Genomic DNA, 13146 nt, shown 5'->3' with positions numbered 1-13146 from the left:
AGAGGCAGCAACAAGCTTTAAGTAAGTAATCACGGGCAGCAGGCACAGCCATCAATGATCCGTACCAGCTCCTTGATCCTTGGCCACTGGGGTCTCTTCATTAGTGAGGTCACTGGCCAAGGCAATCGGGACAATACAGATCCTCAAATAAAGGAAGGAAAAACTTCAGGCATGTGTGAGGCTCGCTCTCTCCCTGACGCGTGTTTATTCCTTTCCCTCCATAGTGCAGACTGTCTGTCAGTTACTACCTTCTGCAGATACTCTCCAATGCCCCCCTCCCTTGTGCTCTCTGGATTGTCAGAGCTGCGCCGTCTCTTCCTTGGATCACATCTCACACTGACGGATTTAGAGCTGAGCTAGTCTATCTTGCTCTCTATGCTGTGCTTATTTCATTTCTAAATCCTGTTCAGTCTCCTTTGGCAAAACAAAATGAAACATATAAATATTTTCACACAAAATTATATAAAGAAATTGCTGAGCATGGTGGTGTACACCTTTAATTCCAGCACCTGGGAGACAGAGGCAGGTGAATCTGAGTTCAAGACCAGTCTGGTTGCTGGGCGGTGGTGGCACACGCCTTTAATCCCAGCACTTGGGAGGCAGAGGCAGGCGGATTTCTGAGTTCGAGAGTTCGAGGCTAGCCTGGTCTATAGAGTGAGTTCCAGGACAGCCAGGGATACACAGAGAAACCCTGTCTCGAAAAAACCAAACCAAACCAAAAAACAAAAATCAAAAAACAAAAAAGACCAGTCTGGTCTACAGAGAGTTCCAGGACAGCCAGGGCCAAATATTGTCCTGAAAACTACCAAAACCAAACAAACAAAAAGAAGTTATTTTGTTTTTGTGGTTTTGTTCAAGACAAGGTCTGCTTAGGACCCAAAGCTGTCCTTGAACTCATCTTCCTGCCTCAGTATGGAAATTGCTAGGGTGAAATAAAAGGCATGTGATGCCATGCCTGACCTCAGAATCCTTCTACACACATTTATTTATTTACTGTGTCTGCACAAATGACACACATGTGTAGAGATCAGAAGAAACTAGTAGGACTCAGTTCTTTCCTTTCACCACAGAAGTCCCGGGCTTTGAACAGAGGAAGTCAGAGTTAGAGCCAACAAATAGGCCAGCATTACAAAATTTGTTTTTAGATATGTCTTATTTTTATGTGTATGAGTGTTTTGTCTGCATGTACGTGTCTGCACCAGGTACATGCATGGTGCCTTTAGAAGCCAGAAGAAGGCACCAGATTACTTGGATCTGTAGTTACTGATAGTTGTAAGCCACCGTGTGGGTGCTGGGGACTGAACCCTGATCCTCCAGAAGAGCAAATGTTCCTAACTGCTGAGCCATCTCTCCAGCTCCCAGCTAGCAACTCAACTCTTTTTTTTTTTTTTTGCTTTGTTTTGTTTTTTTGAGACAGGGTTTCTCTGTGTATCCCTGGCTGTCCTGGAACTCACTCTATAGACCAGGCTAGCCTCGAACTCTCGAACTCAGAAATCCGCCTGCCTCTGCCTCCCGAGTGCTGGGACTAAAGGCGTGCGCCAACACTGCCCGGCACAACTCAACTCTTAAAACAAGATATTTCCTACACATTGACTTTAACCAAATATAATTATCTTTCTCTTTTTAAAAATCTTAACTCTCAGGTCAGGTGATAGTGGTGCATGCCTTAAATCCCAGCACTTAGAGGCAGAAGCAGATGGACTTCTGAGTTTGAGGTCAGTCTGGTCTACAGAGCCAGTTTCAGGCAGAACAGCCAGGGGTACACAAAAAAACCCTGTCTGGAAAAAAAATATCAATCAATCAGTCAATCAATTTTTTTAAAATGTAAGTCTTAACTCTTGTCCCCTTTGAGCAGTAGTATTTCTGAGGTCCCCATGGACTTCTACACACCAGCAGGACATCTATCTATTCAGACACACTATCCCCAAATATACTTCATGTTTTCTACTCCTGGTTGCAAGATTGATATCCTGTAGTTTTGTTGTAATGTGTCTAACACCACTAGTTCCCTGGAGGCAGGAGCTAAGGCGGAAGCCATGAAGGAGTGCTGTTTACAAGCTTGCTCTCCCTGGCTTACTCAGCCTGCTTTCTTAAAAAATTTAGGATCACCAGCCCAGAGGCAGCTCCATCCACAATGGACTGGGCTCTGCAACATCCATCAAAGAAAATGTCCTACAAGCTTGTTGCCTGCAGCCTGATCGTATGGAGGCATCTTCTTAATTGAGGTTCCCTCCTCTCTGGTAACCCTAGCTTATGTCAAGTTGACGTAACTAGCCAGCACATGTAGCAAGCACTTTTGCCAACTTCTTGCAGTCTTCTAACCCCCTCATTAGTGTTATGACAAACAAGCCTCATTAGTCATCTTGGAGCAAGCTCAATAACTCACTCATTCATTCATTCATTCATTCACTATTGAGAGTCTCATAGATCCTAAGCTGGACTTGAACTCACTACATAACCAAGGGTGATTTAGAACTTCTGACTTTCCTTCCTGGACAGATGGCTGGAAAGATGGCTTAGTGGTTTAGAGCACTTACTGCTCTTGCAGAGAATCTAGATTTGATTCCCAGCACCTACAAGGCAGCTTACAACCATCTGTAACTCTATTTCCAGGAGATGCATGACCTTTTCTGGCTTCTGTGGAAACAGGCATGCACATAGCATGTGTATGTGTGTGTGTGTATGTATATGGACAACATTCATACGCATGAAAAAAGTAAATAAATGAAGTAAAAACCAAGAGATTACATACCTTGCTCATGGCCATAGGCATAAGATAGCAAGCCCTCATCTGCAACCACTATACTATATTATACTATACTGACCTCTTAACATCTTTTCTTACCTGCTGATAGCCATCTCCAGAATATGAATCTCAAGAAATCACCATTCAGTAAGATATCTCAGTCCCTACACAGTGTCTGACAAAAGAAGAATGAGTAAAGCTGAGCATGTTGTAATTTCAGGATTGAAGAATGGAGGCAGGGGGATCAGAAACTCAAGGCCAACCTCAGCTACATGAAACACTGCCCAATACAAACAAACCAAAAGCCCAGTAGACTAATATATTCAGAGTAATTCTGTATAATTCATGTGTGTACATCTCTATTCCACTCCCTGCACCATCAAGTTCCTAGCACAAGATTCAACCTAAGAAAGAACTCACTATATCTCCCCACATAAAAAGCTCAGAACTGTGAAGAGCTCTTACAACCACTGTCTCTGTTCCCTCAGCTGATCAAAGGCATATTTCATGGACAATACTGGATATCTTTTTTTTTTTTTTTTGGTTTTTCGAGACAGGGTTTCCCTGTATAGCCCTGGCTGTCCTGGAACTCTCTCTGTAGACCAGGCTGGCCTCGAACTCAGAAATCCACCTGCCTCTGCCTCCCAAGTGCTGAGATTAAAGGCGTGCGCCACCACCGGCCGGCCAATACTGGATATCTTTAAGAGACAGTTCTCCCAGAGAGTGTGTGTAGTGAGGTAGACACCCTAATTGAGTGGATCCAGGAAACTTGCTATGTATTTTCTGTTTTGTTTTGATTTTTTCAGTTAGGATCTCAAGTCTGTCTTGAAGCCATGATTCTCCAAACTTGAGTGCTAGAATTATAGAACCACACCATTGTACCTGTCTTTTACTTACCCTGTCTTGCAAAGCAAAAAAAGATCCTTAGTCCTACCCTCTCTTCCTTCTGCCAACTGTCCAACACCTGAAACATTCTCTTTAGAATCTGTATCACCACAGAGCATACCTAAAGATCTTATTGTAGAGCTGTCTGTACTGGTGCATGCCTTTCATCCCAGCACCTGGGAGGCAGAGGCAAGAGGATCTCTATGAGTTCTAGGCTAGCCTGGTATATAGTGAGTTTCAAGACAGCCAGAGCTAGATAAGACCTCCTCAAACACATACACACAAACACACATCTTACTGGGACCCACAAGTTTCTTCAGTTTTCTCACTTTTCATATTTTCCCCTTAAAGATGGGGGAGGAAAAAAAAAATCTAGCAGTATCAGACTGAAGCCCAGGCTTTTAGTAACACCTTCAAAAGCACAGAGGGGGAAAAAAGTCTTTGTGCAAAACGTTCCGGTAACTATTTCCTTCTTTCAATTTTTTCATGTCATTTTATGCGTATGTGTGTTTGTTTGCATGTATGTTTGTGTACCATGTAGATACAATGCCCATGGAGGCCAGAAGAGGGTGTCGGATCCAGTGGAAACTGGAGTTACAAACTCCAGTGAGCCATGAGGGTGCTATAAATTGAACATAGGTCCTCTGGAAGAACAGCCAATGCTCTTAACTGCTGAGCCATCTTGATAGCCCCTCCTGGTTTTTAAAAGTACCACTCTGAGCCTGGCAGTGGTGGCCAGGTCTTTAATCCCAGCACTTGAGAGGCAGAGGCAGGCAGATCTCTCAGTTCAAGGCCAGCCTGGTCTACGGAGGGAGTTCCAGAACAACCAGGGATACACACAGAAACCCTGTCTCAAAATAAAACAAACAAATAAAAAACACCACTCTCTGGAGGTCAGAAGACAACCGGCGGGAGTTGGATTTTCTACTTCTATTATGTAAGTCTTAAGGACTGAACTCAGGTCATCTGGTTTGGCAGCAAGTGCCTTTACCTGCTGAGCTATCTTGATGGCCTTTTTTCCTGCTTCTGACTATATTCTGTCCTTAAACGTCCTGAATATCCCCAGCATACAAAGTTCTTGGTATCCCAAACATATGTCAAGAAGTTTCTAGAAAAATATCACTGACAAATACCATAGGAATTATGATTGAATGGAGCAGACAACATTCTAGTCAACTATGGCCATTTTTTCAAAGATGAGGTTTGCTGCCAGGTGTGCAACTCACATCTGTAATCCAGCATTTAGGAGGACTTTGCTAATTCCTAACAAGCTAGGGATATACAGTAAATTCTAAGCCAACCTGGGCTACAAAGTGAGATCTTGCCCCATCAAACAGATAGAGAGGAGGGGGGAGGGAGGAGGGAAGGAAGAAGGGAAGATAATGAATGAATGAATGAATGAATGGAGGCTAGAGATAGTGTAGCAGTTAAGAGCACTGGCTGCACTTCCAAAGGACCTAGGTTCAATTCCCAGACCCACATAGTTCACAGTTATCTGTAACTCCAGCTCCAGGGAACACAACTCCTTCTCTGGCCTCCAAGGGCACCCCAACTCATATGCACATGTCTACACATACATATACACAACATCTTTTAAAATAAATACAAAAATACAAAAACAATTTCAGCTATTTAGGAGGCTAAAAGGAGGATCACAGTATCAAAGCCAGCCTAAGCTACAGAGTACAGGCCAGCCAGTGTAAATGAAAAAGATCCTGTCTCAAAACAAAAAGAAGGCTGTGGCTACAGCTCAGAGGTTAGACCACTTGCCACATAGCTATAAGGCATAAAGTGGTGTGAGGAAAAGGGTGGTAGTGGGGCAGTACTTACTGGGTGAAGAAGGAAGCAGACAACATAAACTAACATTTACTAGATGCTGATTTTGTCTTTAGTGCTTACTAGGTTCTTGGTACTGGGCTAAGTGTTTTACACAAAGTAGCATTGTGGCCATCTCACAGTCTTCATGAGACAGATGCAAATGGCTGATGAAGAAGTCTATATCCAGAGACATTAAATAGTTTGCCTACAATAATCCAGTAACTGAGGGGGTGAGAGTCAAACCCATGTTTGCTTGACTCTGAAGTCCTCTGAGCATCAAGTGCTGACATATACTGTGTTTAAAGGAAAGGAGCATGTGTAAAAGAGCAAAGAGTCCCTAAATGATACTGGAAAGATCTGGATGGTGTTCCACAGGAGGCCCACTGCTAAACAGTCCATCAGGAAGAATACCGTAGTATGATTACTGTCGATGATGGGGTGTCTGCTGGAAAGACAGAAACACAGGCTCCCAGAAATTCTACAGTGGAGCAGGCATCAGCTGGAGTAAGAAAAGCCAGAAGCCAGAAAAGGTAACAGTGTTCACCTTTAGATTTATCCAAATAAGGATCTTCCTCAAAGGAAAAAACTAAACACTAAACATCCTTGTAACAGGAAAAAAAAAATCTTCCTCAAGTTCCAGTCAATCCACAGAACTCAATACATTAAGTGCCAACCATGTGTTCAGCCCTGTCCCAGGCAGCCTACTTCTCTTCACAGTGAAGTCTAACATTTCGGGGTGGCTCCCACAACCCAGTATCTTGAACCTCTCCTTCCTCGCTTCCACTCATTTAATAGAGGTGAACAATTTTTCTTACAGGTTAACATTAAAATCATAAAAATCTACTACTACTCTTCAACTTTAATAAGTTTCCTATTTTAACATTATTTTTCACTTGGCAGGCCTAGTTTTCAAAGTAAACAATAACTATATGAGCTCAATTTAACCTCAGAAGTATTTGATGATAAGTTTCTACATTGGGTGAATCATCCAGCCTCTTCCAGCTACAAGTACCTTTCTTCAAAGGAATCCTTTAGGACTCAGAGATGGGAACTCATGTCCCTGTCCTTCACTACCATCTGGTTGGAGGGTCTGGAATCAAGAACATCTCTAGCTTAGTAATCTGCTACAGTTGAACCATCTCACTTTAGATTAGTGGTCCTTCCTAAAGCTGCAACCCTTTAAAAACATCTCATGCTGTGGTGACCCCCAACTGTAAAACTGTTTTCATTGCTGCTTGATAACTCTAATTTTGTTACTGTTATTAACCATATATATCTGTGGTTTTTTTTTCAATGATCTTTGGCGACCTCTATGACCCTAAAAGGTATCCCGACCCACAAGTTAGAAACTGCTGCTTTACATTTGTGTGTTAAGAAAAGGGAACTCAACTCGCCGGGCGGTGGTGGCACATGCCTTTAATCCCAGCACTTGGGAGGCAGAGGCAGGCGGATTTCTGAGTTCGAGGCTAGCCTGGTCTAGAGAGTGAGTTCCAGGACAGCCAGGGTTACACAGAGAAACCCTGTCTCAATAATAATAATAATAATAAAAGGGAACTCAAGAGGCAGGCGGATTTCTGAGTTCGAGGCCAGCCTTGTCTACAGAGTGAGTTCCAGGACAGCCCGGGCTATAAGAGAAACCCTGTCTCGAAAAACCGAAAAAAAAAGAAAGAAAGAAAGAAAGGAAGGAAGGAAGGAAGGAAGGAAGGAAGGAAAAAAGGAAGAAAGGAAGAAAGGAGAAAAGGGAACTCAGCTGCTGTCGCTCTTCTGTAAGAAACTGGTGCCCCAACAGTGCTGGGGGCGGGTGGTGGTGGTGAATGCGAGTTGGGGCCAAATACTTGTGCGTGAACTTCAGATTTACAGGGCCACCTCTTGCTTTCTCAAATAGCCCGTCTTGAAGACACTGCACAGCCAGCGATTCAGAGCTGGGAGGAACCTCTTCCTAAACTGGCTTAGCAATTGCCCAGAAAGACTCAACCCTCAGACCAACACCAAGACACAATGATTCTAAAGATCTCGGGGGAGGAGAGAAGCTTTTCCACTTAACTTCCCTATGCACTGCCACCCAACAGGCCTAGGGTTGGGCCAGGGTGAAGAAGCTTGTAGGCGCACACGTCACGCCGGCTAACCAATCCTCAGGGACCTCAGGGACCTTCTAAATTACAGGACTAGCTCAACGAGGTTAGAGGCAACCCAAGCAGAGGCAAACCACCGCGGTTCTTAAAGTCCTGTTTACGTCTGGGCCCCGCGCAGAGCCGCAGCTATAGATAGACTCCTTTCTGACATGCCCACCATCCGCTCGCGGATTCCCAGAGGCTTCGCAGACCCTTCAAGACCCTCTGTTTCCGGCTTCCCGGCTCAGGGCGGCCTCCATTCGGGCCTTTCAAGGCCCCCTCAGACAGCCCGGACCCGCGGCTCACCCTCTAGCGTCTCGCACTGCACCAGGTTGAGGTAGTCGGCCTGGCTGAGCACCCCGGCCTTCAGACCGCGCACTAATCCCTCCAAGTAGCCATTGTCCACGTTGAAATAAAGCTCCGGGAAGAACGACATGGCTGCGGCGGGGACGGTGAGGGAGGCTGGGGCAGCGGGACCAGAGAGTCCCGGTCAGCCCGCACGCAACTCGGCTCCCGGATCAGCTGACGCTGCGCCCGCAGCGGGCTGTCAAGTGCGTCAGGTGACGCACAGCATCTCACGTGACCACAGTAGGGCGGGCTCTTAAATGTCTCCAGCTTCCGGGCACCCCAGCGCGCACGCGTTCCTCCGGAGTGAGCGGCTAACCGCCCTCCGGGCGCCTGCGCACTAAGGAAAGGCGGGCCTCCAGCGCCTAGGGGAGGGCAAAGCGATGTCGATGTTGGAAATCGACCGCTTGGTGGTGCTAATACCCGCAGGATTCGAGGGTGACCCTCAGTTTAGTTTTCCCGGATTAGGCGCTTCTGTCTGGCTCTGTTAGAGCCAACCGGCTTAAGCTGAGCGTGTGTGCTGTTTCTTACGCTGTCGAGACTGTCTCCCACCAGACGGAAACCGAGGTCCAGTGAGAGAAGGGGAGGGTTTTGGAGCCAGCTGTTTTTCCTCTAGCTAAACTTTACACCCGGTAAGCCGCACTGCGCCCGCTTTCCCTACATTTGTTGCACTAGTTCTCTAGGACCGGCGTGTGGCCTCCTGCTTTCCCCAAAGGGGCCTGGTGTCTTAAAATCGCCCATGTATCTGGCAAAGATGTTGGGGTAGCCTAGACCCTCAGGTTATGGTGTGTGTAGTTCCAGCATGACGACGCACCCTACCCATCAGTGAACCAACAACCCTTTGACAGCCACGTTTGAAATAACCACAGCTTTAGGGTTAGTCCCATCCTTTATTCGCGTCCCCTGCCTTTGCCCAACATCCGTTGGCTAGGTGCGGCTGCAGAGGTTCGTGGCCGTACCCAGCTTGCGGCAGTAGCAAAAGGCATTGAAGAAGCGGCAGTAGCAGGTGGCACACGGGTCGCAGCAAGGTACCTGCTGTCCCAAGCAGGACTCGTGCAGCCTTACACAGCGACGAGGAGAACGAGACTCGCGGTTCTGTGGATCTAGCACCTGCATTCGTAGGGGAGTAAGGTTCAGGAAACTCTCGAACCCCGATCCCAGTAGAGTGACAGCGGATTGTGGGTCAGGGATGATCTGCAGTTCTGCTCAGGTTGGGTAGTCCGGAAGTGGGGAGAGATGATAGTATCTGATGCTCCCTACCTTCTACTTTATCCCTTTCTCTAAGGAGTTACCTCCGCCAAAGCTTCCGCCTTCTGCAGCAGAACTTCTTCCGCTTGGTCTGCAGTAGTCTTCTTCAGGCCATTCAGACTTAAACCTGGGGCAGAAGATGTGAGGGCCACACCCACCATGCAGCAAGTACCCACCTCCCAAGGTTGGGATTGAGATTGGGGAAGGAGGGCTTAGCCTGGGCAGGCAGATCTGTGCCCAGCAATTGTCGTTGCTCCACACATCCCCAACCTGACCCGTACTCACCTGGGAACTCTGAGAACAGAGCCTGGTCAGGCCTTCTGATGCCCTTCAGTGGTGCCACGCCCATCTGGACCCCCAATGTGGGAGGCAGTGCCAGCAGCAGGACACAACTCAGCAACATTGCAGTCAGCATGGCCTGGCTCATCAGAAAAAGCCCCCATTTAGTCTCTCCTCATCCTTAGAGTACCCTACCAATGCTGAGAGCGATGTTCCCAAAAAGTCCGAGCTCCTGTACAGTCTTTGGGCTTACCTTTGCTTGCTGGTCCTTGCCTAGGCTGATCCTGGCCACTTGTGCCCTGAGCTTATATGGCAGGGTCTGATAAAGGGTGCACACGTGACTGCTTCCTGTAGCCAGGGCATGTGGTGCCTCTCTGGAAAATGGGGGTACAATTCAGGTTTTCTCCCTAGAACCTGAACCTTTGGGTGTTCTATTAGAACATCTCCAATTTGGCATGAGACAGCCAGGAACCAATTAAACTTTGGGAACAAGATAGGGTGTCCAAACCCCCAAATTTCCATAAGAGCAGAACTTAGGGATGGGTCAGGCTAGAGCCATTAGCAATAATAAGGCAGGCGGGCCTCTGATCATAATTTAATTTCTGCCCCCACAGATGTTCACTTAGTCTCCCTAGGACATGTTGTTTCCTTTGCTTCCAGGAACTTTGGTCAAGGGCACCAAAGAGGGTCAGTGAGTGTCACCAGGCAGCGGTGAAGTAAAAAACTAGACCCAAGGTTTCTTTGGAAAAGAGATTTAAAAAAAATTTTTTTTTAAATGAAAAAAGCCCTTCCAGCGGAAACCAAGCCCTCCTGGCTCTCCCTCCTCTTCCCCTTCTTTAAGACCTTACTCCTATTCCCATCCCCAAGCCCCCTTTCTACCTAGGGTTCCTGGAAACCAAGGGAGCAGAACACACTGTTCTCAGGGTGGGCATACAGCTTCAGAGTAAAAAGCTTTCAGGCCGTCTGCTTCATTAGTGTTAATGGCTGCTTCCTTCCGCCCTGTGTTGTCAGGTCTCTGCCTACTCCTGGCCTCATCAGCTTGAGGACGTAGTGAGGACTGCCCATTTGTGGCTGGAGCAGGACCCATGAGACTTTTTTTTTAAATAGGGTCTTACTATGTAAGATGAGGCTGGCCTCCAATGTACAGAAATCCACTTGTCTCTATTTCCTTTTTTTTAAAAAAAGATTTGTTTATGTATATGAGCACATTGTAGCTGCCTTCAGACACACCATAAGAGGGCCTATGATTCTATTATAGATGGTTGTGAGCCACCATGTGGTCACTGGGAATTGAACTCAGGACCTCTGGAAAAATAATCAGTGCTCTTAACTGCTGAGCCATCTCTCCAGCCCCGTCTCTACTTCCTAAGTGCTGGGATTAAAGGCATTCTCCATAACACATGGTGGGGTGTTTGTTTGTTTGTTTGTTTGTTTTGGTTTTTTCGAGACAGGGTTTCTCTGTGTAGGACTGGTTGTCCTGGAACTCACTCTGTAGACCAGGCTAGCCTCGAACTCTCAAACTCAGAAATCCACCTGCCTCTGCCTCCCAAATGCTGGGATTAAAGGTGTGCACCACCACCGCCCGGCGGGTTTTGTTGTTGTTGCCTGCATGTGTGTATATGTACCAAGTGCATGTCCAGTACCCAAGAAGGTAAGGTCAGAAAAGAGCTTTTGGATCCTCTGGAACTAGAGTTACAGATGGTTGTGAACCACCACATACATGCTAGGAACTGAATCTGGGTCCTCTGCAAAAAGTAACAAGTGTTCTTAACCTCTGAGACAACTCTCCAGCCCCTCTTTGGTGGGCTTTCTAAACAAATCATACACATGCTCATTTGGAGAAGGAATACACCCCAGTGCACAAGACAATAAGAAGAGATGGAAGAACTGTCAGATACACAGCCCAGTCCATACTGACTCTTCTGATGAGGTAGTTGCCCGAGGAAATCCCACCCCTAAGAATGAAAAAGCAGATTGCCCTCCGACAGCCTTCTCTAGAGTCCACATCAATGTTTGGGTTCAAGCTTCATGGGAAGAAGGTACTCTGCAGAGGATGGGCCTAAAGTACTGGTATCTAGAGTCAGGCTCAGTCAAACACTTGTTTGTGGAGTCAGGCTGGCATTTTATTCTCCTGCAGGTGACTCAGGATACAGTCCTTAGAGCTCAGAGTCTACTTTCTACTTCCCAGATTGAAGAGCTAGGGAAAGCCCCTATAGGGGAGTAGTCCCCAAACTCTCCTTTAGGACAGCAAAGGAACATGGCTCAGTCCTTTTTTTCTCTCCTGAGAACGGTATAGGCAGTTGGATGAGGCTGTCACTGAGCAGACCTGTCATTGTGACCTATTTGGAAGCTGATCTGGAAGTCTGATGCCCCATTTCAGGACTTTGTCTTCTCTGGAGTAACAGGGAAAAGAAACTGGGCTGTAACCTAGCTGCATCACTCGGAGCTCAGGAACAGCAATCCATGAAGTGTACAGGAGGTACTTTGCCAAGATCATTTTTTAAGCCTCCATTACGGGAGATTCTGACTGAAAAGGTAAGCAGGGACAGCTTGTGAACTGGAAAGGTGCCACAGCAAGCTGATGGACACTGTAATCCCAACCCTTAGGAGGCTGAGGCAGGAGGATTGCTGAGACGAGCTCTGGACACTTGGCCATACCTATTTACCATCTATCCTCAGGACAGGTCTTCCTGTCTCCAGTGGTGCCTCCTCCTACCCTGAAGGTCAGCTGTCTTCATCTGGCTGTATGTGCACAATATGCATTGGGCAATGGTAAACAAGGGCCACGGTGCTTACAGAAGCAATCCACAATCCTGGACAAGTCCAGTGGGAGAGATAGTCAAGAAACCCAACCCAAAATACAGTGAGATAGGCACCAAGAGGGTGTCCAGCAGAGACATTCAAGTAACAAAGCCACATGCTACATTTTATATGGTCCTCTGGCAGAAGAGACAATCCTATCCTCAAAGCCTCAGCAGGACTACCATCTCACTCTTCTCTGAGTTCACAGCATTCTAAAGGAAGTCAGTGACAAGTCTGCTGATGCATCACTGTCCAACAGACATCGCAGAATACAGAAGGAATTGTCTCAAGAAATAAAATTTATATAATGGGGAGATCCAGAATAATCATCATGGCTGTTGTTTGTCATCAGACAAAAGAATTTTCTTTTCAATAAAGGACTTCCAAATGACAAGAGAAAACTGTATACTACTATAAATAAGTAATTTGAAAATTGAAATATAGAAGATTTAGATAGATACTTGTATCTCCTAATTAATGTGGCTTGGTCATCTTCTCCATAAACTTACCTAATTGTTTATGCACTTTCTACTTTATTTATTTATTTATTTATTGTTCTTCAGGACAGAGTTTCTCTGTGTAGCCCTGGCTGTCCTGGAACTCATTCTGTAGACCAGGCTGGCCTCAAACTCAAAGATCTGCCTGCCTCTGCCTCCCTAGTGCTGGAATTAAAGGCATGTACCACCAACACCTGGCTAAAGATTATTATTTTGTGTATCTGAATGCTTTGCCTTGTTGAGAACCAGTCTCACATTAAAAATATATATATATAATTGGGACTAGAGAGATGACTCAGCAGGTAAGAGCACCGGTTGCTCTTCCAGAGGATCTGGGTTCAATTCCCAGCACCCACATGGCAGATCACAACTGTCTATAACTCCAGTTCCAGGGGAATCTGACACCCTCACATAA

The 13146-nt window shown here is 46.3% G+C and overlaps 2 protein-coding genes across 2 annotated transcripts in view; both read right to left on the bottom strand.

The window, feature by feature from the left end:
* Positions 1-8139, bottom strand: part of Atp6v0d1 (ATPase H+ transporting V0 subunit d1) — a 39657-nt gene extending 31518 nt beyond the window's left edge. Inside the window, exon 1 of the mRNA XM_028768673.1 lies at positions 7867-8139. Coding sequence (XP_028624506.1) covers positions 7867-7996 — 130 coding nt within the window. The 5' untranslated portion in view covers positions 7997-8139. The remainder of the gene's footprint in view (positions 1-7866) is intronic.
* Positions 8140-8775: 636 nt separating this feature from the next.
* Positions 8776-13146, bottom strand: part of Agrp (agouti related neuropeptide) — a 12094-nt gene continuing 7723 nt past the window's right edge. The window contains exons 2-5 of the mRNA XM_028768695.1: positions 9686-9806; positions 9439-9571; positions 9198-9280; positions 8776-9015 (exon numbers count right to left, since the gene is read on the bottom strand). Coding sequence (XP_028624528.1) covers positions 8833-9015; positions 9198-9280; positions 9439-9568 — 396 coding nt within the window. The 5' untranslated portion in view covers positions 9569-9571; positions 9686-9806 and the 3' untranslated portion in view covers positions 8776-8832. The remainder of the gene's footprint in view (positions 9016-9197; positions 9281-9438; positions 9572-9685; positions 9807-13146) is intronic.

This window comes from Grammomys surdaster, unplaced genomic scaffold (genome assembly GCF_004785775.1).
Source record: "Grammomys surdaster isolate TR1022 unplaced genomic scaffold, NIH_TR_1.0 187, whole genome shotgun sequence".
Classification (NCBI taxonomy): domain Eukaryota; kingdom Metazoa; phylum Chordata; class Mammalia; order Rodentia; family Muridae; genus Grammomys; species Grammomys surdaster.
The sequence above is the reverse complement of the archived record's forward strand: the minus strand, read 5'-3'. Positions and strand labels throughout refer to the sequence as shown.